The 27,407-nt window shown below is 34.9% G+C and overlaps 1 protein-coding gene across 1 annotated transcript; it reads right to left on the bottom strand.

Annotated features, from left to right (window-relative positions):
• Window positions 1-370: 370 nt before the first annotated feature.
• LOC129230033 (glyoxylate reductase/hydroxypyruvate reductase-like) lies at window positions 371-27,182 on the bottom strand. Its single transcript, XM_054864416.1, has 9 exons — window positions 27,057-27,182; window positions 20,863-20,993; window positions 19,689-19,761; window positions 18,232-18,351; window positions 17,640-17,731; window positions 15,694-15,774; window positions 12,584-12,743; window positions 8,182-8,312; window positions 371-598 (listed from the first exon to the last, which is right to left on the bottom strand). Exons 1-9 carry the CDS (start codon window positions 27,125-27,127, stop codon window positions 480-482), a joined length of 978 nt encoding a protein of 325 aa, XP_054720391.1. The 5' UTR covers window positions 27,128-27,182; the 3' UTR covers window positions 371-479.
• Between the last annotated feature and the right edge of the window lie 225 nt (window positions 27,183-27,407).

Genomic DNA, 27,407 nt, shown 5'->3' with positions numbered 1-27,407 from the left:
AGAACTCCAGCAAATGAAGAAAAACTAAAGAAGTGGAACTCTTTAATTCCAGTTCCCAGTTCAGATAATGATTTTGATACATATTGCTCAATTTGTGCTCTGCACAGAGGTGGCTCCAAGGGAGGGGCTGGGGGCTATTCCCCCCCCCCCCCCGTCGGGGAAAGTTTAGTAGTAGTTTAGGGGAAAGTAAAATTCTTTTTTTAATGTGAAGTCTGCTTGAGACTTCCCTGAAAAAAATATTAATAAAATCAATCCACTGACGATTTGTAACTATGATGAAACGAATCTCTCTCTAAATAAATATTGAAAACAACCGTCGTCATGGCAATCTGAAAAATCAGAGCAACATCAACTTTGGTCAGTTCCTGATTGATCAATATACACTACAGAATTATCAGAACTTTATTTGCGAGCGGTAAACACTTGTGTGAGCTTGAAGAGGATAAGTGTTTCAGGAATTTCGGTCTGGTGCTTATCTCTCAGTAAACCGGAGTCAAAGCTTGGCGGCCTTCCAGCACTTCGATGATATTTTCTGCCGTCAGGGAGCTCAGCCGCTTCATCGCGGTTTCTTCTGCCGCTGCTATGTGCGGAGTCACAACTGGAACGAAACGTTAACTATAATGCTCAAGAAAACATAAGCTCTTATTTGCTTTTATTCCACGCCCCTGTGATACTAAATTACTAAATGCTTATCGCTTTTAACATAGAACTGATCGAGTTCAAAATTGTACAGAGATCACTGCCATCTATGAGAAATATTCGAAGCTAAGAGCGGAGAAAGTAACAATGGGGTTGTTTCCATCAGTCAAAAGTGCTACTTTCAGGCACTGAAAGAAGCAAAATAAAGATAGAAATAGCAAAAAAAAAAAAAAAAAAAATAGATAATAAGCAAAAAAAAAAAAAAAAGAATAAAGATTGAATAAGGAAAAAAAAAATTATTATTGTTATTATTGGTACTTTTCTGTTAGCCGGGCATAAGCGAAAATCGCCAATAGGGAAGTTTTCGATTTTTCAATTTTATTTTTATATGATAGAGTAACATGTATGAACATCATAGGTGAAAAAAATTTTGCGATACGATAAGTAGTTTTTTTTTTAATTAATTTTTTTAAGTTCAAGCGCCTGTGACGTCAGATGGCATAGGAAGTGACGTCATGCGCCTTCCCGTAGGGGAGAAGCAGAAGTTCACGCATTCGACTTCGAAGACGAAACGTAAAAGGCTACCTCCTTGCATTTAACTCCTCGCGTTTCTGGAACTTAACCTCTCATCCTCTCGGAAATATTCGAATATCCTCATTGATGTTACATGGGGAAGATTATTTAGATTGTGCTTTAACGAATCCGGTCTCCATAGTGTGTTCAAAAGGATTATTGAATTTCTAAAAAATAAAAATATCAGCGCGCTCAAAATATTCCTAGCGAAAACAAGGGATCTTCGGCGGAAGGCTGCCCATTCGCGCCCTGTAAAGCCTTGGTTTCCTAGAAGCGAATCGCCGATTCATCGACGTAACGCTGAAATCAAAGTCAAGTGGATTCCGACGTGACCACTCAGAACGCCGAATTGACTCGGGCGCGCATGAGCAGAAGAATCAAGTTTTCGCCTCGGCGAGGAACGACGCCGACGCTAACGTGTTCGCTTCTAGGAAACCAATGCTTAACGTAGGCTCGTGACGTTTCAGAAGAGCGCACTTTTGCGCGTGGGTTTTTAAAAATTCATTAAAAATCAACCACGATGTTTTAAAATTCGGCGATGGTGAATTTTTTAGTTTTGAGGGTCCATTAACAATATCCAATAGCCAAAATATGAACATTTAATAGGTTGCAACTTCCCTATTGTTTACGCCAAGCGATTATTCGCCAAATTGATATAGAAATCCGCCAATTTTCTTATAACCCTTCTTGGGCATATTCGCTTCGCGAATCATTTGGCGAATTATCGCTGGGCGTAATCAATTGACGATTTTCGCTTCCACCCGGCTAACGGAAAAATACGTTTTTTTTAATGTCAAATTTTTCAAACAAGGCTTGCTTTTTGTGACGCCACAAGTGATGAACTTTGGCGCATCTCCCCTGGCTCGCTGAATGGCTACTGTGTTTCCACGATATGATAATCAAGAAGCGAATTAAATATTGCGCTAATGGCATTAGTGAATGGCATTTCATCACTTGTGACGTCATGTGCAGAAGCGTGAAAAATGAAATTGAATTGCACCGATTAAAATAATTGTTAAAATATATAAAACTTTGACAAATTCTTTTAAAAATAGTTAAATCCCATGTTTTTAAGCACGTTCTTTATGAAAAATAAAAATAAAAAAACTTTTAAAATTTCGAAAACGACCCCATTAGAAAATTTTGAAATTTAGATATTACCAATTAACAATTTCATTTGAATCGTGTCATAACAACGCCTTCGTTGAGTGGCCACTGAGTAGCATTGTTTTCCGAATTATTACCATGTATAGATAGCCTACATAAAGTACACCGCCAGCTCAGTCAATTCCAGCCGAGGGCTGCAGTTTCGTGCTTATTAGCACTCATCAGCCCGGCATAGGAAGTCACCGAACTGGAGGTGGAAAACCTCTTAAGGAAGTCAAGAGTGCCAAACAAACTGGTAGCTAATACAGAATTGGCACTGACCAGATGAGTGACCGAAGCGATGGTTCTCTCTCTCTCTCTCTCTCTCTCTCGGTTCAAACATCTTCAATCTTCGAGTTGAACCGAACCATCGCTTCGGTCACTCGTCAGGTTTTAGTGCTAATTCTGTATTAGATACCAGTTTGTTTGGCACTCTTGATTTCCTTAAGAGGTTTTCCACCTCCAATTCGGTCACTTCCTATGCCGGGCTGATGAGTGCTAATAAGCACGAAACTGCAACCCTCGGTTGGAATTGAATGAGCTGGCGGTGTATTTCATGTATTTCTGCCTTAGCCCTGGCTATAGGGCGGTAACTTATTGAATAGACCGATGGTTTATTTAAAAAATTTTACAGGAAAACGGTGAAGGTTAAGAAAATAATTATTGTGGAAAATTTACGTGAGAGGGCAATAATTCTTCCACCCTTAACGCCTGATTCTAGTTAACAAATTTTCCAAGAGATGGCGATGCAGATACAAAGTCCATAAAGCTAGGAAAATAATTGAAACTTACGACACGTTTTTCGAAATTTTCATTGAATGAAATAACGTTACAAAATTTCAAAATGTCCAACATCGGCGGCATTTGCATGTCCGTTAACTGAATGATTTTCGAAATATTATTACCGGAAAACGCTTAAGATTTCAAAGCAACTCTGGAAGCATTTTCATGGCTGCATTCGAATGCGTCAATTTTTTTTTAGTCCCATGAACCCTGGCTTTAGTTAAAGGAAATTTTCTGAAAAAAAACTCTCACTTTGGCCTCCGATTAAGATCGTTGAGATGAATTGACGGTGGACGTTTTGGAAATGCCGAAGATTATTTTATTCATTAAGCAATTCGAAAAATTGTGATGCGAATTTTTATTATTATTTTTTTTTTAATTTACGGCATTGGCGCCATCTATTAGAAAATATTTCTATGAAAATCAGGAACTCTGGTAGGAAAAATTAATGACCAACGGTGCGCAAAGTTAATCCATGTGACCAACGTCTCGAATCGAAAACTATGTTCAAGAAACTTCCAAAACAACTGATCGATTTCCATCTGGTATGCAGAATGAATGGAGCAAAATAGTCCGAAATCGGTGCCAAAAACATAGATGGAATCATCGTATCGTTGAAATAAACATACAGTAATGATGATAGCGATTTTTCGGTTGTAATTTTCCTTCCTTTTCCATGTTTCCTTTTGTTATCTGGGGAAAAATGCAAATATATTTGAATTCAATATAGGGTCATTCCATACAGATTCAACGGATGAGTGCGCTCGACCATTTTTAATTTTTTAACAGACTTCAAAAAGGAGGCGGTTATCAGTTCATACCGTATGTATGTTTTTTTTTTTTTTTTTCTTGTCCACTCATAGCGTCTCACCTAGTGAACCGATTTTGATGATTCTTTTTTTAATGGATAGGGGATGGCTCAACTTAGGTTCCATTACTTTGTTTGACCATATTTGTTCTTTAGATAAAAAGTTATGGGCAAAAAACAGTAAATTTCCCTATTAAATGATTAAAATCATATTGTAGCGAAGTTCGCTCTTTTCATCCGTGGATAACGGTGGCTCAGTGGTAGAATTCTCGTCTCCCACACGAGCAACCCGGGTTCAAATCCCGACTAGGACAAAGTGAATTTTACTAAAATTTCGTTTCTACTGTTTCCCGTATTTTCTCGAATCTTCTATTAATTTCTGTATCTTTCCAAGTCTGGAAAGTTCGAGCACTTTCTCAAGTTGTATATAAGGAGATGTAACGTTCATTCGTGGTTCTGAATAAAGATCTCGAGTTGAGACTAACGAGTATTCGCTTCATTTGGCTTTCACATTGTCTTCGCTATCTTCATCTACGCCAGGGCTTCACAACCGGTGTACCGCGGCACACCTGTGCGCCGCGACAAGGAATCCGGTGTGCCGCGGTATTTTCGTAGTTATACAAAAAGAAAGAGCCTTGACGTATTTTATTTATAGCTTTTGTATCGTTCTGTAACTTCTAAATTCACCCTGTTCCCCCCCCCCCCCCCAATAAGACATACCCGACAAGGGGCGAGGCGGGATTTACGACCCCATCTCTTTTAAACTTCTTGTGATCCTATTTTAGTTTTTGAAAACGGATTTTAATTCAATCAACTAACTATCAAATTAAAATCAACTAATTTACAGATTTTTTTTCTAAATCTTTCACAAACGGGAGTATTGTCCTCTCTCCCAGGAATTTTAGCTCCAGCTTTAGCTTTTGTTTTCCTCTTTTCCAGTTCCGATACTAATTTCCTTTTATCGCAGTTTCTCAAAACTCGGTTCTGAGACTTAGTAAAATAGAAATTAAAACCATACACTGTTTACCATTAGAATTATAACCATTCCAGGTGCCTCTTTGCGTAAAACATAGCCCTGTTGATCGCATAGCCATAGACTGTCCGTGATACGTAATTGTTTTTATTTACGTGATTCATCATTCGAAACATTATCCGAAATGTTATTAATATTTGCTGAAAAATTGAGAAAATATTTTTTATTAGCAATGTTCTGAAGGAATGTATAGGACAGCTCATGAGAGTATTTTTTTTTTTTTTTTAAAGATCGTTTTAAGTATTGAAGTGCGTCAGATTAAGGTAGCATGAATTTGTGACTTGTTAAAAAGGGTTCATTTAGAAAGGATGACTATTTGGGAGTAAAGTAAGGAAGTGTTACAAAATTTCAAAAAAAAAAAAAAAAAAAAGAAAGAAAGAAAGATTTAATTATTTATTTTATTATTTTTCATTTATTTATTTATTTATTTTTATTTATTTTTAATTTTTTTTTAAATTCTTTATTTTATTTTTTTTTATTTTTTTTTTGGGGGGGGGGGGAAGAAAGTGCGAGAATCACGAAACTGCGAATTTCCACAAGTCGAAATAATAAAAATCGTTTTCAAGTTTATAGGCCAGTGCCAATAATGTTTGAGACCAAAAAAATTTAGAACAGGATAAAACCAGTTCGAAAGGTAAGAAAATCTAATAACATTAATAGGAAAAATAAATTACGGGCGAGCTGAGTTCGGGAAGGGGGGTGTAGGGGGGTTTAAGGGGGGGGAAAACGGTTTATCACGATTTCCGGAAAAACTAAGAGTCCTATCGAAAAAAACTAAATTGCAAAGTTGTTGGTAATAAAAAGATCTACAACTTTTGCATTTGCACTTTCTTTCTATAACCTCAAAATATATGCGAAAAATTCATAAAAACGACTTTTTGGTTTTTTATTTTTATCTCCCACAAAAAAAATTTTTTGTTTCACTAAATTTAATGAAAAGTTACCTTATTATGTCCCAAATACACTGTAATTTTTTTGGATTTAAAATATTTATTTTTTCTCCTTATTTTGGTTCAGAAGTAAAAAAGCATCAGAATTTTCAATCAAAAATTCTCACGTCAAAATATCTGATTTTTTTTAAAAATCGGAGCAAGTTTTTTTTGTTGGAATCTCTACTTTTTGATGGTATAAAAAACAATATACAATACTATGGAAACTTTTCGCAAAAAATGAAGAAAATCAAAAAAACTCGAATTTGAAAAAAAAAATCATCACTATGTAAAATTTTAAGCTATTTATTAAATTAACAGCAAACACAATAATTAAGAGCAAACACAATTGGAAAACTGATTATTTTTCATAATATTCAAGGTTACACAGTTCGAAATTGCGGAAATTACTCATTTATCCCATCCTACAGTGTAGCTTGCTATTCGTAACTCCAAAAACTATAGGGGGCACTGCAGTCACCGTCTAATGGTGGATGAGAAGGGTATAAAACAAGTGCATGCTGTAGCTTGATTTTTAATTATTTTAATACATTTTTATTTTCAGTTTGTGTCAATGTAACATGGAAAATTTCCTTTTTCGAGTAATTAAAGTGTACATTTTAATAAGGAGCTTAAAATTTTTACATAGTTATGACTTTTTTTTTTTTTTTCAAATTCGAGTTTTTTGATTTTCTTCATTTTTTGCGAAAAATTTCTATAGTATTGTATATTGTTTTTTATACCATCAAAAAGTAGAGATTCCAACAAAAAAAACTTGCTCCGATTTTTTAAAAAAATCAGATATTTTGACGTGAGATTGTTTGATTGAAAATTCTGATGATTTTTTACTACTGAGTCAAAATAAGGAGAAAAAATAAATATTTTAAATCCAAAAAAATAGAGTGTATTTGGGACATAATAAGGTAACTTTTCATTAAATTTAGTGAAAAAAAATTTTTTTTTGTGGGAGATAAAAATAAAAAACCAAAAAGTCGGTTTTTTGAATTTTTTGCATATATTTTGAGGTTATAGAAAAAAAGTGCAAATGCAAAAGTTGTAGATCTTTTTATTACCAACAACTTTGCAATTTAGTTTTTTTCAATAGGACTCTTAGTTTTTCCGGAAATCGTGATAAACCATTCCCCCCCTTAAACCCCCCTACACCCCCCTTCCCGAACTCAGCTCACCCGTAATTTATTTTTCCTATTAATGTTATTAGATTTTCTTACCTTTCTAGCTGGTTTTATCCTGTTCTAAATTTTTTCGACTTTTTACCATTTTCAAAGCTATTGGCACTGGTCTATTAGAGCTTGCACCTAGAGTAAAGCATTCGCAGTAAGCAATTACATCTGATCACAAAACAATGCGGTCTAGTTAAAACTACGTCAGATCCAAGAATTCATAATATTGTTACAAATCTTGTAAATAGTAATTATTGTAGGAACGTAACCTGTAAATAGTTTCCCGTAATGAATATACAACCCCTTAACATATGGCTAAAGTATACAACCCCTATTCTTTTTATTTTCATTGATAAAGTTTGATAACGGTCTACGCATTTCTCGAAGCTGAAAGAATGTTGTAGAAAATTCTTGGATGTTTATAAAAGCCGTTAGCGATGGATAAACGGGGAGTTTCGTTTGAGATTTCGAACGGAGAGCATTTTGCTCTGTTTATAGCGAGGCATTTCGCTGTGTTGTTTTCGTATTTGGAAGTAAATACGTGTGTAAACGTTGAGTTTACGGTGTTGTGTGATAATTGCTTAATTGCTGATGAATAATTTAGCAGTTGTTGAAGATCTTTCCTGTACATAGTGTAAATAAATTTCCTGTGTTTTTTTTATCAAGAACTGTGTCTTCATTTTCAAGAAAGTGGAAGTCGCACCGAATCCGTTACAATATAGATTTAGAAGACAGTTTCGTGATGGGGCTACAACATACTAGTTTATGTATGGAACTCTATATGTTGGGTATACAGTGGACGCCGGTTAATTGAATCAGCCACTTTGATGAATCAAATTGCCAAAAACAGAACAAAATCCAGCTTTATTAAATTATCCGCTTTATTGAATCAGCCGCTTTATGGAATCAAAACTGTTTGGAACAAACGTGATTCATATAAGCGGCGGCCACTGTATCTGTAAAAGGATCTAATTTTCACAAAAAATACGAACAGGAATCGACAACACTAAAAAGGAGAACAAGGCAGAAAAATAAGACAGCTTTCGCATAAAAGTTCTGAGACTTAGATGTGTTTGCCCCTTCACTTACCAATATTGGGTAACGTCATCAATTCATGATCCCGTGGCAAGGGTTCAGGATACATAACATCAATGCCAGCGGCTTTAATGCGCTTTTCTCTTAAAGCTTCTATTAAGGCTTCTTGGTCGACGACACCTCCTCTAGTTCAAAGAAAATACACAAATGTTTAAATAAATTGATGGACTTTTTATAAATTTTTGACGGATTTGAACGCTTTTAGGTGTGTTAAGTCCATTTTGACCATTTTTAAAAATTGTATGTCTGTGTGTCTGCTTGTGTCTGACCTGTCTCTTGTTGAAAATTCTTTCTTTTCTTTTTTTTTTTTTTTTTTGTGTGTGTGTGTGTGTGTGTGGCCTTTTTAGAGCAAAAACTGTGAGTTGATGACCATTAGTTTTAGCGCCAATTCCCCCGGTGGTGCGTGTTGGGGGGGGGGGGGGCAATCGAACGTTTTTCCCGTTATGCATGCCTGCTGTATCTCGGAAAGCGACTGGCGGAATCACACAAAATTTGACCCATGTGTTGACCCTAGATGGTACAAATGCTGATTTCATTTTGGTGCCGATAAATCAAACGGGAGTTGAGCAATCAAGCGTTTTTCTTGTTACTCGTATCTGCTATATATTGAGAAGTAATGAACGGAATCAATCAAAAATTAACTCATAGGTTGACCCCTCGAGAGTACCAGAGCTGATTTGACTTAGCGTCAATTTCTCAAAAAGGGGTTGCGCAATCAAAAGTTCTTTCCTGCTCATTGTGAGTGCTATGTCTCAAAAAGTAATGTTATGTTTTGGAAGAAATTTGGAATTAAAGAGAACCTTCACGAAAACAGGCACTGATTCAATTTTGGTGTTAATCGCTCCAGGAGGGGGAAAGGGGGGCGGGGTTGTTGATTTTCAACCATCATTTGCTCGAATAAAAGAAGTTCAATCAATATAATAACGTGAAAGATAAATCACATTAAAATGGTCTGCTCGAGAAAGGCTGCCACCAGACATAATTGTTAGCAAATGATCTGGAAAATATCAATAAATTTTTATTTCTTGCTATCTTCTATTTGTTGACAAACAAAATTTTGTAATTGAAATAAGAAAGACTTTTGAAATTTCGCTCTCTGATTTTGCGTTTGATAGGATATTTCGATAATTGAGGCAGTGAGAAGCAAAAGAATATAAGTAGACATTTTCAAGTTTTGAGCAAAACGCGTTTAAAGATAAGTTCTAAGTAGACTTCCATTGAACATTTTTTGAAAAATTCCCAAGTTCCTCATCAATCTTTATTACCTTTGTCTATTTCCTCTTACGGGTGACTTTCAAAAACCAAAAATAAAAAATGTAATCACAACTTAAAATTAATTAATTAATTACGATACTCGAAAAGTGGCTTGCACCAGTCAACGAACAGCCAATGAGAGCGCTTCCCAGGATTCTCTATCCAGCCAATCAGAGCTAAAGTTGCATCACTTCTCGAAGATAATTTAAACTGTTTAAATATTAAATTTACACAATTTCGAAATTATTAACTACCAAATATCATAATGATTTGTCTTTTCTGAAGCAAACACTTATATGGCACAAGCTTAACTTGTGACCGTGATGAACAAATTTTTAAGTTTTCAACTTAATAATTTAGTAAACATAAAATTTCTTAAATGAGACAAGATAAAGGGACCCTGAAAGCCCAGATCTCTTTCTCCCATTCGAAGAGTCTTATAAATCATGCTGTATAGCAGTACCTGTCAGAGTTTGCACCCATTACAAAGGAGAGTTTCATCTACCATTTGGACTGGTTATCTCGATATATGTAATTTTGTCCGTTACATCCCTTTGCTTCTAACTGCCTCAATGGGGTCGTTTCCAAAATTTTAAAAGTATTTTTTTTTTCTGAAAGAGCATGGATAAAAACATAGAATCTGACCATTTTTTAACTAATTTCTTTAAGTTTAATAGTTTAAAAAAATTACTTAAATCGGTGCTTCTTTCATCGTTTAACGCTTCTGCCGATGACATCACAAATGATGAAATGCCGTTCAGTGTTGCCATTCACGGTCCAAAATATTTAATTCGCATCTTTACTCACGTGTATTGGCAACGATAGGGTTGATAGCAAGCGTAGAGCGCAATTGTAATTCGCTTCTTCATTATCATAACGTGGAAATGCAGTAGAAAGATGCACCACAGTGCATCATTTGTGACGTCATCAAGACCACGCCTTGTTTGAAGAATCGGACATTTTAAAAAATTAATTAAAAAATAACTGTTCGACCTTTATTTCCATTTTACTCACCCCCGAATGAATATTGAATTTTTTTCGACTCAATCACACGTGGATAAGTGCCTAAGAACGTAACGCGAAATAACCATAATGACGATTCCCGAGTTAATTACAACGAATTTTCTCGTGACGTCTGTATGTACGTATGTATGTATGTGCGGATATGTGTATGTGCGTTTGTATGTCGTATAACTCAAGAACGGTATGTCCTAGAAAGTTGAAATTTGGTACGTAGACTCCTAGTGGGGTCTAGTTGTGCAACTCTCCTTTTGGTTGCTGTTGGGTGTTTCTAAAGGGGGCTTTTGCCCCTTTTTTGGGGGAAATCATTGTTAATTTCGATGCAAACTCAAATGGTGTTACAATTTGGCGGACACTTGGCGATATATCGCCAGTCTTTTGGTCGCCAAGTTTTGTCGCGAACTTGGCGACAAATTTTGGCGGTTTTTTTTTTTTTAAATCTGGTTTCAATTTAGCCACTGTTGGTGATATTTAGAGAATAAACTATTGAATCACATTAAAATTGCCAATAATGGGGAAATAACATTAAGTTGGTGAAAAAGGAAGTCATGCGATGCACACATCATCTCGCTTTAGAGAAGCTCCCGGATAATCGGGTACTGTATTGGGAGTGTACTGTATTGGAAGAAAAATTGATTCAACCCGGTTGCCTTGCGGGAAGACATTGAACAACGCCAGTCAACTACGTGACAGGCGGCGTTTTCGAAAAGTTGATTCAACTAACCGCTTGGTAAGTAGGATGTCTTAAAATGCATCCGTCAATCTTGTGACACCCTGTGAATATGAATTCGACAAATGTTTGTTTGCGCTCTTGCCATCTAATGACTCGTGTGGCGTGTTTCTTATACTGTGAACTTAGGTTGCAACGGATACCAATACAACAAAATATCCGTTTCGACACAAAAGTTTCAATTCCGATTTAAGTTTCATTACTCTGCTTGAATTCCGTTACAACGAAAACCCTGATAAAACGAACTAAATTTGCGGCCCCTCCAAGTTCGTTGTAAGGGATTTTCACTGTATATCTCCTAAGAAATGATCATCGGGTAAAATAGGATAAATGACTGTCTAGTTCTCAAGGACATTTTTACTTTTAATCTAGTTGAATCGTATAGTCGTTTCGTATCTAGTTCAAAACTAGGCGAGGGGATACAACGCAGCAAGGGTGAACCACGACCCTGCATCTCTGATCAGGGTTGTGGTGGCCTGATCTGTAGGGCGCACAGTGGGGCGAAAACGCCAAAAAGCACTTATAAATGTTTTTTTTTCCATATTAATCCAATTGAGGATAAATAAGCTTGCACAGGCCTACCTCTTAGGCAATCAGAATTGGAATTTTAGAGCCCTTCGTTCACTACAAAGCTGAAGGGATCCTTTAGAAAGTTGAAGAACTATGAGTGCGGGAATTTACAAAAATTGCTTTTCAGCAGTTTATATTTGTTTTTCCTTATTAAAGGCGGGAATGTTTAATTTCTCTCGTGTCCAACGATAGTAATAGGACGAAAAAAATGAGTAATCGAATTCTCAAAACAAAAATCAGTTTTGATCAGCACCGAAAACTTGGGAATTCAAGGTTATGTTTTTCAAAACACTACAAAAAAAATTTCCTCTTATGTCCTCTTAGAAATTAATATTAATTAGTCATAAATGGTCTGTAGAAAGACCCTGAAAAAGAATTAGCAGCGTAAACCTGCGGACTTTGGACACTGAGTCCAAACAAATAGAAAAATCTCCATATTAACATGCCTGTGTAAGCAAGTGAAGTTTAAAAACATTTTAAAGCGTTTTTTGGCGTTTTCGCCGCACTGTGCGGCGTCGGACTCGTAACCATGGGGTCCTGAGTTCGATCATAGCCGATCCTCCGTGTTTGTTATGACTAGGGTACGTTAAATATGTTGTGGTCACAAAGTTCTCCAAGTGCTCAATACCTCTGGGGGTGCTGCACCCAGGAAAGCTTTCTTCAGGGCCCCACCCAACCAGCTAAACTACAAAAAGTGGCAGGTAAGAGGGGACCTTAGAGTGTGAAGTGGATCTCCGATTCTTTTGCAGAGACCTGCTTCTGGTTTAACAGCAAATGAGATTCTCCAAATAAAAAAAAAATCTGAATAAAAACTCGACCAACCGGCTGGTGTTGATGAAGACAGCGCTGCTTTTCATGAGTGAGAATGCTTTTTTGTCGAACATGCCTCTGCTTTGATCCGTCAGGTTGCAGGTGGCGATCACGTAGTCCGACTCCTTCAACAATACGTCGAGGGGGACACAGACAGCTCCAGCCTCCTCGGCTGAGAGAAGAAGAAAAAAATGTGTGTAGCAGAGGAAAAAAATAAATAAATAAGAATAGAGAAACACTAAGACTTTTGAAGAACTAATGTGAGAGAGTTGGAGCAGTAAGTATTTATTTATTTATTTATTTATTTATTAAAAGCATTGCACACTACAGAAATAATCCAATTACAGCGGCAACAATATAGAAAAAGCAATTAAAGCAAACTATACATTTAAAATACTAAAACATAAAGATTTAAAATTGTAAAATGACAAGTTAATAATATCTAAATCATGACAATGAATGTTAAAAAGTTTGTAAAATTTAAAAAGACAAAAATTATCAACATAGTTCCGTTTGGTAAAAATATTTTTAAAAGAAGAATGACTCCTAAGAGTCCTACTTGGGACAGCAAGTTGTATCGAATTGACGATATCATAGTTGCAACTACAGTCAGTATACACTATGGTTATGGTGACAAACTGAGACCAAACCTAATACGGATAAACAAAAGTCCGAATAATAAAGGTTATAAACAAAAGAAATCCCGAAATAAGCAGACTCATCTTTCATTTCAGCCAAAAACAATGCTTTGTTTCTATGAACGCTTTTTCACTTTAATAGACAAACAAACAATGCAACTTTTTTTTTTTTTGAGGGCAATTTATATTTTCTAAAATAGCTGCAATTCAATCCAAAATTATATTGCATCTGTTGCATAAATCCATTTAGAGCCCAAAACAGTTTGTACCATACTCATGAATTAAATTCCAAAAGAATATTCATTTGTTTTCAGCATATTTTATCACTTGGGCGACAAAATGACTAAAGCTTGACCACTGAGAGATGGCGGTTGACCTTGAAGCCGAAACATCATTTGTGTCATTTGTAACAGGTAAAACCAGTTAGAAAGCGCCGAAGAGTAAGGGGAGGTTTCTCGCTGATCCTATTTATCACAAAATAATAACAAACAACCCATTACAAATGATGTTTTCGCTCCAAGGTCATCCGCCATCTCTCCGTGGTCAATCTTTTACCTGCCTTGGCGAAAATGCGCCGCAATATAACTGTTTAAAACTCAAGATAAGCCTTATTAAAAAAAAAAAGAAAATATTAATTCTTGTCTTGGCGGAAACACGTCACAAATATAGGTCTTAAAAAAAATCAAGATAAGCCTCGTTTAAGAAAATCTCTTTTTTCCGGATAAAAGGTAACCTATGTTCTATTTTGCACCCCTGACAACGACTATACAACATTTCATGATGATCAGTAGTGTAGTTAAGGCTTGAAAACATTACAAACAAACATATAGACGAAGTCTTTTTCACATTTATAATATAAGAAAGGATAAAGAAGAATGAATGCACAAGCAGGTTTTAAAACTGTTTTGTTTATTTTTTTTTTGTCTAAATTTTTGAGACTATGTTAATTTTTTGTCACCATGTAATAACTTGTAAAATGCACATTTCACAAGTCAACTTTTCATAGTTATAAATATAATATAGTATGCAAAGCACATTAGACTGAAGCGGTCTTAGGAAAACTGATTAAATGCTTTTCGAAATCTGTGAGAAATTGCTCGCTGTCTAAACTTTTACATCGCACTGTATACAGGGGTGCCCCCCTAAGAGCAAGAGCGCACCCCCCCCCCATACCACGAGGACCCCTCTCCCCCAAAAAGAGGAAAATACCCCTTAAAATGCCCTTCTTCCCTAAACATTTCAAAGGGGCTGTCTGCGCCATGACCCCCTGATGGGTACCCCTGCTGTATTATTAAAATGAAGAGCAAATGTTAGGCGTACTTTTAGTTCCGTTCTTGCTATCATAATTAAAAATTTGTATTCAAGTGTTTTTTTTTTTTTTACTTACATCTAGTATAAAAGTGAGGCATGCTACCACATTTTACAATCCTTCAACTTACCCACCAGCTTTGTGTACAACAAGTGTCCAACGACGCGGGAGTAGTAGGACAGCAATAGTAGCACCTGATATGCTGATAGTTCCAGTGGAGTGGTCTACTGTAGCAAGAATCTCAGAAACAGTTCTCTGAATCTGATGCCATGAAGTGATTTCTTCATCTTAGGAACTAAGTCATCACAAGGGCTTATGACGACATGGGCTTGTCCTGTGTTCATAAGCCCTTATGACCACATGGACTATCTTATAAACCAAATATGACCTGAACCCTTGTGGTCATAAAGGCTTATGACATGTGGTCATAAGACCTTCTGACCAGATGGATTTGACATGTGGTCAAAAGCTCTTATGAACAAATGGACTTGACATGTGGTTATAAGCCCTTATGACCAGATGGAGTTCACATGTGGTCATAAGTCCTTAAGACCACAGTTATAAGGGCTTATAACCACATTTAAGGGACACGTGGTCATAAGCCGTTATGACCACATGGACTTGACATTTGAAAGGGAAAAAGATGAAGAAACCATCACATTCACTTTCAGACTGCTCTAGTGATTCTTGTTGCAGTAGATACCTCCATTCGAACTATCAGCAGAGCAGGCGCTTTACAGCTCTCTTACTCCTACGATTTCTACATCAACGGAAAGGGCATTACACAATGCTGGTGAGTACAATGAAGGACTAAAATGTGATGGCATTTGTCACTTGTGTATTAAATGAAAATAAAAAGTTTCCACCATTAAAGCTCCAACCATCGTAAATAAGTGTTGGTATTACTGTAGTTGACGATTCACCACTTTGATTATGCAGTTATTTTATAGATGGCTCCACTAAAATTTTACTTTATAAACTTTATATTGTTTCTGAAGAGCAAGGAAAAATATTTAGCAGTCATTTAGAATAGGTGTGAACCATGTGGGTTAACTTATGGGGTTGACTCGAGTCGTTACAGAATAAATGCAACACCGGTGTTAAATATGCAGTGCATCGTTCAAACGAAATTTATTTCATGAAAACTGGGATAAAATCCCCTCACTTCAACTTACCCTCAGCTATAGGCTGGAATAGATCGTGATAGAGAACCTTTGAAACTCCAAAAGGCAGCAGTCGTTGGAAAATGGCTCTACCTAAAATAGAATTTTATTTTTATTGACAACAGTATTTCAACTCTGAGGATACATGCTTTGCATTACTTTAACGGTTTTAAAGCGTTCAAAATAGTATTCCTAATCTCGAGTATAAGTTAGCCATAGCGAAGTAGGGGAATGTGGGACAAAGTGAAATAGCGGAGCAAAGTGAAATGGTGAAATATTTACTCTGCTTTTAGCGCTACCGATATAATAATATTTTAACTATGTAGTAACACATGTAGTCTATTTTAGTCAAGAACAAAATTCCTCTGAAAAGTAAAGAATATGATTATGCAAGCAATTTTCAAAAATAGATATGCATCTTGTAATATTTTATTATAAGTCAAGAAATATTTTTGGTATTATTACATGATAAAGTTCTTGTTATTAAGTTTGAAATATTAATTGACATCTACTAATATTCAATGTAGTATTTATTTGCTTTATATTAAGCTTATTTGTATCGCAAATGCTTTGTTCAATTAGGCATGTCCAAGTCCATGCAGGGCAAAGTGAAATAGTTACATTTACTTATTCAGTCTTTTATCAAATTACTTACGAATTCATTTATTAATTAATTCATTTATATTCCTTCATTTTATGATTCCCTTTATTTATTCATTCATTCACTTATTTTCTTATTAATTCGCTGTTTTATTCACTCACTGATTTATTTCATTTCGTTTATTCATTTTCGTTTATTCTTTCATGTCACTTTTTGTCACTGAAATTGATAGAATAAGCAAAAAAAAAAAAAAAAAACATACCCCAGAAAATACTTTCATTTTCCCAATAGCTATTTTTTAATGTTCGATTTTGAAAACAAGACGTGGTCTTGGTGACGTCACAAATGAAGCTCTTTGGCGCATCTTTCTACCACGTTTCCACGTTATGATAATCAAGAAGCGAATTAAAATTGCGCTCTGCGCTTGCTATCAACCCTATCGTTGTCAATACACGTGAGTAAAGATGCGAATTAAATATTTTGTTCTGTGAATGGCAACACTGAAAGGCATTTCATCATTTGTGATGTCATCGGCAGAAGCATAAACAATGAAAGAGCTCCGATTTAAGTATTGTTACAAATTCTGTAAATAGTAAATATTTTTGTGATCAATTTGTTGTAATCTGGCTAAATTAGGCGTTTGTTCCATTATTTTGCATCTAAAATTATCTTAGTAACGTAACCTGTAAATAGCTTCTTGTAATGTACATACAACCCCCTAACATTCGACTAAAGTGTACGGAATGATAAGATTTGTGAATGGAATAAAAAGAAAATACTAGAAGCATTTCGAATTTGTCGAACTTTCCAAAGCAGTATAAAAAGCCGAGTGGCATTTGAAGGAGGGTCAGTTATGTTTTTAGCTGTCTGAGATTCGTCTGAGGGTTGCTCTGTTTATTGTGAGGCATTTCGCTGTGTTTTTGCGTATTTAAATGTAAATACGTGTGCCTTCGTTGAGTATACGGTGTTAATTGATATTTGCCTTGGTGAATTCAGCAGTTGTTAACGATATTTCTTGTACATAGTTGTAAATAAATTTCCAGTGTTTTTCTCAAGAACTGTGTCGTCATTGAAAGAAAGTGTGAAGTTGCACCAAACGCGTAACAGTATTTTTTTTTAAAATATTAAACAAACAAATTACTTAAAAAATGATCAGATCCTATGTTTTTAAGCATGCTCTTTTTAAAAAAAAAAATCTTTTAAAATTTTGGAAACGACCCCATGATCGAAAACGTCCCGCTTCTGCGATTGCATAATTTTGTAGTCGCAATTACATGAGCGACAATACGTCCGATAAAAGAATTCGAGTTATTTTACTTTATACTTTTGGGTATAAAACAAAGAGAAAAGAAAGTACCTATCCTTCCCATTCCGACAATACCAGCAACCGCATTCGTTAAACCTCTTCCCACGTACCAGTCGGGAGTCCACGTTTCGGTCCACTCTCCCCTGAAATGAAATGCAATCTTCATTTGCAAAGTTACTCTTTTTATTTACTTTTTTGCTTGACTGAAATAGTACAAAATTCTGATTTGAAGACACGAGTTTTTTCAATCAAGAAGTGGTGAATGCCAAATAAGTGCGTTTATTGTTATAAATTCTGAGGGAATATTTTGAAACTCCATCGCCTTAACATCATCGAAGGTCGTCTTTTTGGAACTTCAGTTTTGAAAAATTACCGGAGGCAAGTCACTGAACCCATTCTTCCCCCTAACTCTCCCTGAGATAGGTCGTCTGAAATTCCCTTTGAATCTTCATTTCTGAAAAGCCTCCCGAGAGGTAGATTCAAACCCCATTCCTTTCCTTAACGTCATCAACAATGGCTAAGAATTTAGTTTTAGGACTTAAATTCGGAAAAATTGCTGATGTAAGGTCCCTCAAGGGAGAGGCGATCGCTCCCATCGCCTTCCTTTGTATTCGTCCTTTTTAAATACAATACATATTCTTACCTTTGAATGGCTCCGGAAGCCTCAACTATTTTTCTGGATACAGCCAAAAGTAAACCAACTGTAAACTCAGCAACACATGAAACTGAAATTGGATTAGGGGCGTTGCAGACGACGATGTTCCTAAAAGAGAACCGAACAAAGCCACAATTTTACTTAATTTTTTTTTAAATTTTAAAAATTTAAAAAAAAATTATGAAAACTGACACCAAAAATTCACAATAGTTGGCGCAAACCTAACCTGGCAGCATTGAGGACCGTGCTGATCGTAATCATATCATTAACGACGCTGCCATGTTACGTTTGACCTAACCATATGCATGAATCACTTTTAATAGAAGAGCATAAGTTTATATTAAGATGAGTTGGATGCGGTTTTATACTGTTTAACGGGCACATTGATTTGTGTTGAAATTGTGTTTTTAGTTGTGTCACAGCGACACAATGGACTAGCAAACATTATGTTTTCTGTTCTTTAATATGAAAATTTTCTTTAATATTTGTTATTACCATTATTTTTTTTAATTATTATTATTTCTTGAAAAGTTCGTGATTTGATACTTACGACCTTTCAAAAAAAGCTGATTGACATTCGGAAAGCACTATTGTTTCGATACAGGCAAATCAAAGTTGCTGGTGACACTATTAGCTACAAAAACTCGTCTTGATTACCGTTATTGCAATTTTATTTGATTAATTTTAGCGATGAAACTTTTGGGCAACTCAAGAAAACTTGAGCTCAAGTTGAGATAGTCTTCATTCAGCTGTTAAAATTTTTTACTAGTCTTTCCTAGGTTCCTCCTCGGTCGATAAAGTTTTCCCCAGCTTTTATTGTTTTTTTGTCACTTTGATTATTCTGTATTCATTAGTATATTAGTAGAGTTAGTTATGTTCCTTTATATTTTAATTTTATTAGGATTCCCCAATAAGTTGTGTGTTAAAATTTTCCATTCATTATGATTTTCTCTTAGTCATGAAGAAAAAGCTAGAAAAGCTATACATTTTCCCTCAGCTATGAGACTTTTCCCTCTTTGAATAAAATTTTCTATTATTAATAAGAAGTTTCCTATTAGTCATTGAAATTTTCGATTCATCATTAATTTTCTACTGGTCAGAATAAAATCCTCTCATCATTTCATGCTTTCCTCAAAGCTGAGAATTTTCCTTGATCATCAAAGAATTCCTTGATGATTGATCAAAGAATTCCTTGATCTCGTGTGATTAAAGTTTTCTCACTCATGATGATTTTTTCATGAACTTTCTCTCATTCATTTGAAATTTCCTTTTACTCGTTACTTTTCATTTTTAATAATTTTTAAAGTTTTTCTAGTTTTTAGATCAATTATGAAATGTTGTTTGCGCCAGTCAAATGAACTATTACTTTTCCTAAATAACGTTCATTAATATAAATAATGCCTGCTAAGTCATGTCCATTAAGGTTTAGAAAAAATAATGCTTACCTCTTCTTGCATTCTACAACATCTATATGCTCAAATCCCAAGGATAACGTTGCTATTATTTTCAACTGTGAACCTGTAAAAAAAAATTAAAAAAAAAAACTTAAGAGCTTTTATAGGGAAACTTGGATCATCAGTGAACACTAATTCCATTTGAACACAAGCTAATTTCCTTCTTTAGCAGCCCGTGTACAGGTTTATCATAAAAGAATATCCCGGTTTTAAAAATTTATATTTCATAAACTATTACACTTAGCACACACATAAGTAACACAGGAAGAAAAAGATAAACTGAAAGTTTTTTGAACGTGAGAAACTACTTAAATGTGCACGTTCTGCACCAGCGCAGCCAGAAATTCCTTCCTGAAGGGGTTTTTGGTTACAACAGTCCTTACACGGGTATTAACTATTGTATTAGGATTGACAACAATGTTACAACCAAGACTTCTGACTGTGTTTTTACCTCCATATTTCCCACTTCGCAGCGCCTTTGACGTTCCGCAACTATGGATTGGCCGTGCACGTCATTATTATTTACCGTTTATGCGTTGGCCAGTCAGATCCTCAAACCTAATCCCATGTGATTTTTTTAAATGAGGTTTCGTTAAAAACAGTATTTATACACCAACATTGCAATTGAGTCGTCAGACGTTGTCACTGCAAGGTCGTCGTTCTGTGTTCTGTATACAGTTTAACCACGGATTGTATGGAATTGACAAACGTCCAGTTAAGACGAGTCTATCTGAATGAGGGGGAAAAGTAAAAATTTGAGACTCTGCTTAATTCAGAGGCTAAAATATGTGTGCAAAAGCTGACATCCCTAAACACTCCTTTCCATACAATCCGTGGTCAAACAGTACGTCACCGCGAACTGGGATTCGTAAGTTGCAGTCACCTATTAGCAACTTTGCTTGTAAAGCATACGAGGGTCACAAAAACGCCTTATTTTGCTACTAGGGTGTGCTTTTAGGCTATAGATAGTATGTAGCGAAATACCATTTACAACGAACTTCAAGGGAACGGAAATTTTGATCGTTGTAACGAGAATTTTTCCTATAATAGAATTCAAACAATGTAATGGAAATTAATTGGGACCTGAAAAATTTATTTCATTGAAAAGGATATTTCGTTGTATTGGTGTTCGTTTTAATGGGATTTGTATATAGTGACACGTTACCTGCTGCCTCCAGCACAGTCTTGTCAATCTTGTCGGTAGAGATGCAGAACAAAGCACTCGCCCCTTTGATGTGTTGCAACAGGTAGTCCCTTGACACTGCTTCGGAATGGGGATACAACTCCACGTCGAACCTTAGGGGGGGAAAATGAAACAAATAACATATCCATGGGACTAACCCATGCATCGCAAACTTTTTGATTCGCGACACCCTTTTAATAATTAGCATTTCCTCACAACACCCTAGTCTATCTCTGTCATGTTATATCCATTGATATCATGCAAATATCCATTAAGAAAATGATATCCATTGATATCATTTTCTCGCAGCTCCCTACTCTATCCCTGTCATGTTATATCCATTGATATCGTGCACATTTCGCGGCACTCTTCGTCTCCTCCTGCAATTCCTCGGGGTGGGCCGTGGCATCGGACTTGTGAACGGAGGGTTCCGGGTTCGAACCTAGACGGTCGCAGGTCCACCGTCTTCATTAATGGTGACTTGGGGACGTTAAATATGCTCGTGGTCTCTAAGTCCTCTTAAGTGAAACGATATGTCTGGGGGTGCTGGACTAGTGATGTTTCGGATATCCGTATCCGTATCCGCGGATATCCGAGGGAAAATTCTGAGCCGCGTGGCATGGTTCCTCGCAGCTATCGACACTGTCGGCCATCACCCTCTCGATAAGTTAACTTACCCCGCAATCTATTAGGAATTCATAGAACTAAACAATTAATTAAACGTTCAATTTGTAGTTACAAATATTACGATCAATCTGATTTTAAAAAAATAGTCTATAGCCCTCCTCAATAAACGGACTATTCAACACAAAAAGAAATTTTCAGTTCGAACCAGTAGTTCCTGAGATTAGCGCGTTCAAACAAACAAACTCTTCAGCTTTATATTATTAGTATAGATTTTCTCAACCGCAAAAAAATGTCCCCCCCCCCCGCAAATAGTCTTTTTCTTTTCTTTTTTTTCGGTGTCAGGGAGTTTTTTGAGATTTTTTTTTTAAATATTATTTTATTACTTTACAATATCTTTTAAAAAAATTGCAATTGTTCACATGTGCCCCTATAGGGGGCACATATAAACAGGCCCGGAGTACACATAAATACGGTTTAAAAATGAAGGTTAAGTCACCATATTTTAAAGAAAAACGCTTTATAATTATATGTGTATACCAATTTCATTGAAACGTTTGCAACTATACTGTGTCAGTTTAAATTGTACAGTAATTGTGTCATGGGCAAACTATTTTTTCCCGAATATACATACTTATCAGACAAATTCAAATCACCATGTAAAGTGTTAGGCGAGACGTTTGAAACTGAAAACTTGCAAATGTTTTCAAAGATTCTGTAACTTTAAACATATTTGAGAGCAGTTTGATATTTCATCTGATATTTTATTGCGGTTACAAGTATAACCGAATTTCTACCTTTCTTTAAATTTTTATGCCAATGATACTAATTATTGGCATAAAAAAATACTGCTGATAATATAAATATTAATCTGTTTTTCATTCCGCTTCAAAAAATATTCCGTATTTTTATAACGTTTTTACTTGATTATCTGTACCTCACATTGGTGTGGTTTTTCAAAAAAAAAAAAAAAAATCGGTTTATCTTTTTTTTTGTAAAGCATTGTTTTAAAGAACAGTTCCTCACGAGAATGACTCTACAGTGGCTCCCAAAAGTGTTCGTACACCTACGACTTTCAATGAAAAAGACCCTTATCCATTGGTTAGAACTAATATTTCGGAATAGGTATTTTATTGTAAGATCTATGATCTATTTTTAACAAAACTACATGAAAATTTTTAATAAAACATTAAAACTTAATTTTTTAAAAATCAAAAACCAAAAATTGCCGCAAATTTTATCTCACAAAAGTCTTCGTACACTTTGAAAAAAATTTCAAAAAATTAGTAAATAATTTAACTTTTTACTAAGTTATTATTTAGTAGAATATCATGCAGTAACAACAACTGATTTAAAGGTCTAGGAATAGATTTCATTGTTTTTTCTTTCTTTTTTTTTGTGCAATTTCTGAGTAAGTGTTCAGTCGCACTACTAGTCTAAGTTTCTAGTTCGCTTTTCGTTTCAATGGTGTATTTTCGAAATCTAGCCACCAGATATCTCCAAATATGTTCCGTTAAGTTTAAATCTGGCGATTGAGGAGATATTTCTAAGCTTAAGGACAAATTTTAAGGCACCAAACGCGAACGTGTGCTTCTTATCGTTATCTTGATAAAAAACAAAGTTGTTTCCGATTACCAAATTTTGGGCTAATAGTTTAAAATTGTTTTTTAAAATATTTAAATGAACAGCATAATTCATTATTTCACCGAAAAATTCCAAATTTCCAAGTCCTGATGCTGAGATGCACCCTCACACAAGAACACCTTCATCGTCCTGATTAACTGATCCAACTAAGTTCTTAAGATTAAATTCCTCATTTGTTTCTTCCATTTACAATTATACAAAAATTTAACCCAAAATGTTGAATTTATTTTCATCTATAAGTAAGACGTTGATCCAAAACGTTTTGAGCTTATTTATCACTAGCAAAAATACCCGGCGTTGCCTGGGTCAGTAATAATTATTAGAAAAAATCGTTACTTGCTTTTGTTTTCTGTTTTAAGTGAAAGAATTTAAAACACATCTTTTTTGACGTGATTAAAAATCGAGTTTCTTCCTTACCCATAAAACTAAAATAGCAATAAGTATAAAGAACAAAGTAATATTGATTTAGAAACGAAAGCACTATATTTAAGCATATACAAATTTAAAAAACATGAAATTAATCTTCTCATATTTAAAAAGATTAATCTGTTGATACTTTTTTTTTAACATGGAGTCTAAAACCTTCTCTGTATGGCTAATGAAGTACGAAGTGATTAAAAAAAAGTAGCTGCGCTCGTAATCCCCTTATACTTGCTTTAGTTACTTCGGGAAATTTCAATCATTGTGGCTCTTGGTGCTATTTTACCGAATTTGCGAAAGTCGTTTCGGGGTACCTTCGATGATGCTCCCCCATTCTTTCCTTACTTTGTAAAACGATATGATATTAATTTTCGTTACAGAGATATCGTCGCCAGATGCTGAGATATTTTTGGTCACCATAAAATGGCGCTCAACAGTTTCATCCGAAATGTTACCAAAATAAGTAATACAATTTGGTGATTGTTTGAAATTGTGCAAAAAGGAAAATTAATGGAAGTTTTTGTGCTGTTTATGGATTTGCCTAATTTAGTTGCTGGATTATTTAACACAGTAAAAAAGGTCTTTTGAAAATTCTTTGATTGGCGATATTTTGTTTACATGTTGAAAGCTGAGAAACATTATGACGTAGTCTTCGGCTTCAAAAACAGCAACGTTGAAAAAACTGCCAAATGCATCAGCTACGGAAATCTTTCTGCAAAAATTTTGGCGATCTGCTGGTTGTTTGGATAATGAGTAAGTGTTCAATCAGCATAAATAATAATAAAAACCATTAATTACATTAAAGTTCCGTTTAAATGGAAAATCATCAGCCAAATCATGTATTATTTGCCAATCTTGTGCAAAAATCTTACTTCAAGATTTGACTTGAGAAAAGCCTTGAACAATCACGAAAAGCAAAGAAAGTCAACAATACAACAATTGTCGCTATCGACAGGGAGTTGAGATGATACACTAAATACTGTATTGAGTTGAGGAAAGCCTTCGAACATGGATCTAAAAAGCTCATAACTCGTTTTTTATTCTACTTAGAAATTTCGAACAGTTGCCATCTTCAGCAGAAAAATCAGAGCTTTCGATGGACATATAATGTAAATATGTGCAAGTATTTTTTCATCCCAATATTAGATGATTTATACGAAAATTGTGTTTTATTGCCCCCCTAAGGGGGTTTTGCCCCCCATAACGGGACGAAAACTACCCTATGTGTTATTCTGATGCATAAGCTATATTATTGTACAGTTTCATCAAAATCCGTTCAGTAGTTTTTGCGTGAAAGAGAACAAACATCCATCCATACATCCATACATCCATACATCCATACAGACAAACTTTCGCATATATAATATTAGTAAGATTGATTTTACGACGGAAAGCGCAAGCTTACTGTTTTTTGCACGAACAAGAAAATTTCTGCGGGAAGAGGTCCCATGTAATCTAGATAATCAGAAACCTTGGCGAACAATTTTAAGTAAAAATATAACGTAAAATGTTTCATTCAATTCTGCAGAAACTTTTTCAGTTCTGAAATGTGTATTTTTCATGGTTTTTTAAACTGTAAACCTCCGATCACGCTTTGTTAACTTTGCCAGTTGACTTTTTCTTACCTTGTTTTTGATCCGATTCTTGTCTTTAAAGCATTTTATCAAGCACTTCACTATAGAACGGTATAAATTAACCAATTTAGAGACATTTCAAACCAATTTACGGCTACTGTGAGGGGAAAAAATCAAATTTCGAATCGTGTTTGTTGCTTTCTACGCATACTTGTCATTTAAAAATAATAAGCAGAATATTAGGGAATAAATACACAAAAAATTAAAAGCAAATGACTTTATAGTATCATTACAATGCAAAAATAATAAAAAATAAACCACATATGATAATGTTAATTATGAATTTATTCGAAAATATTTCAGTGTACGATGACTTTTGTGGCGTCTCTTTTCTCTGTCTCTTTGTTTTTTGACATATTTCAAAAAAAAAAAAAAAAAAAGTGGCAATATTTAAAAAAAAAAAAAAACTACTGGGTTTTATTCAGAATGGCATAGGAATGGTGTGAAAAAAAATTGGAGTTCATATTCGAATTCAGTTTTGCGTTATTTTGGTTTTACTACAAAATTTCAAGGTGTACGAACACTTTTGGGAGCCACTGTATATCTCAGTTGGTTATAGCATCATGCAAAAACCGCGAAGACCGCGTGGGTTTTGCCGTTTTTGAATGACTTTTCCCCCTTGGTTATAATCTTAAGCTAAATTTCCAAAAATAAATAAACTTATAGCTGAATTCCGAGCTACAATTGTACTTTTGCATTAAAATATCAAAAAAAAAAAAAAAAATTCTTACTGGGTTCCCTCCTTTGGGTCCCCCCCCCCACCTCCTTGATTTTTTAAAAATTCGATTTTGTTCTTTTTTTATGATTTTATTTTTGCCACCATTGACGGAATTACCATAACATGGGCGAGTAAATTAACATAAAATGGACGAGCAAATTAGCATAGCATATTGGAGAGTAATCCATCATCCATTACTTGTAAATATACAGGCGAATCAAATAACCTTTTAATTTTCAACTACGGCAAAGCCGTGCGGGTACCGCTAGTACTTCATAAAATTGTAAAAGTAAGGCATCATTTTATTTTATTTTTCACCACCATTAGCGAAAAATAAACGAACGGTTCACTTTGTGGCTTTTTTTCGAAAAATTACCGTTGAAAAAAAAATTGGATTTCTGAATTATCGTGCTTCACTCGAATGAAAATATTGTTACAAATTCTGTAAATAGTAATTATTGTAGTAACGTAACCTGTAAATAATTTCCCGTAATGAATATACAACCCCTTAACATATGGCTAAAGTATACAACCCCCTATTCTTTTTATTTTCATTGATAAAATTTGATAACGGTCTACGCATTTCTCGAAGCAGAAAGAATGTTGTAGAAAATTCTTGGATGTTTATAAAAGCCGTTAGCGAGGGATAAACGGGGAGTTTCGATTGAGGATTTCGAACTGAGAGTGTGTATTTTGCTCTGTTTATAGCGAGGCATTTCGCTGTGTTGTTTTCGTATTTGGAAGTAAATACGTGTGTAAACGTTGAGTTTACGGTGTTGTGTGATAATTGCTTAATTGCTGATGAATAATTTAGCAGTTGTTGAAGATCTTTCCTGTACATAGTGTAAATAAATTTCCTGTGTTTTTATCAAGAACTGTGTTTTCATTTCAAGAAAGTGGAAGTCGCACCGAATCCGTTACAATATATTTTATTCCGTTCATTACTTTAAAGCTGACGTATAACATTTTTGCATATAAATGCTAATAATAATAACCTATTTTATTGCGGTTATAATCATAGCCTAACTAACAAAGTTTTTTTTTCTTTCATAATAAGAAAATACTGATAATAACAAAAAATAATAACGAAAATAATAAAAACAGAAAATAATAAAAGCGATTTAAAAAAATCTTACTTCTCTTGTAACATACGGATCCCATTTTCAGGAAAATTTGGTCTAGTAACGAAAATTCTGGGCCTGCTCATTTCTTATGAGATTTCAAAAACTGAAAAGTCTTATTTTATAATTCGTGTTGAAATTGTCTGACTATTTCAATGTCAGCTCATTACTTAAAACAGTAAACGCTCGTCTAATGCACGAAGTGTTTCCCAACACTTCGTCCAACTGATAAGGAATCAGTATTTTTCTCAGTTTACTTTCCCTCGTATCTGATACATCTAAATAATTACATCGAACTTGGTTGATTTTGAGGATGATAAAGTCAGTCACAATTGCACGTTTCAAGGCAAACGGTTAAGTCGGAGC

Source organism: Uloborus diversus, chromosome 9, assembly GCF_026930045.1.
Source record: "Uloborus diversus isolate 005 chromosome 9, Udiv.v.3.1, whole genome shotgun sequence".
Lineage (NCBI taxonomy): Eukaryota > Metazoa > Arthropoda > Arachnida > Araneae > Uloboridae > Uloborus > Uloborus diversus.
The sequence above is the reverse complement of the archived record's forward strand: the minus strand, read 5'-3'. Positions and strand labels throughout refer to the sequence as shown.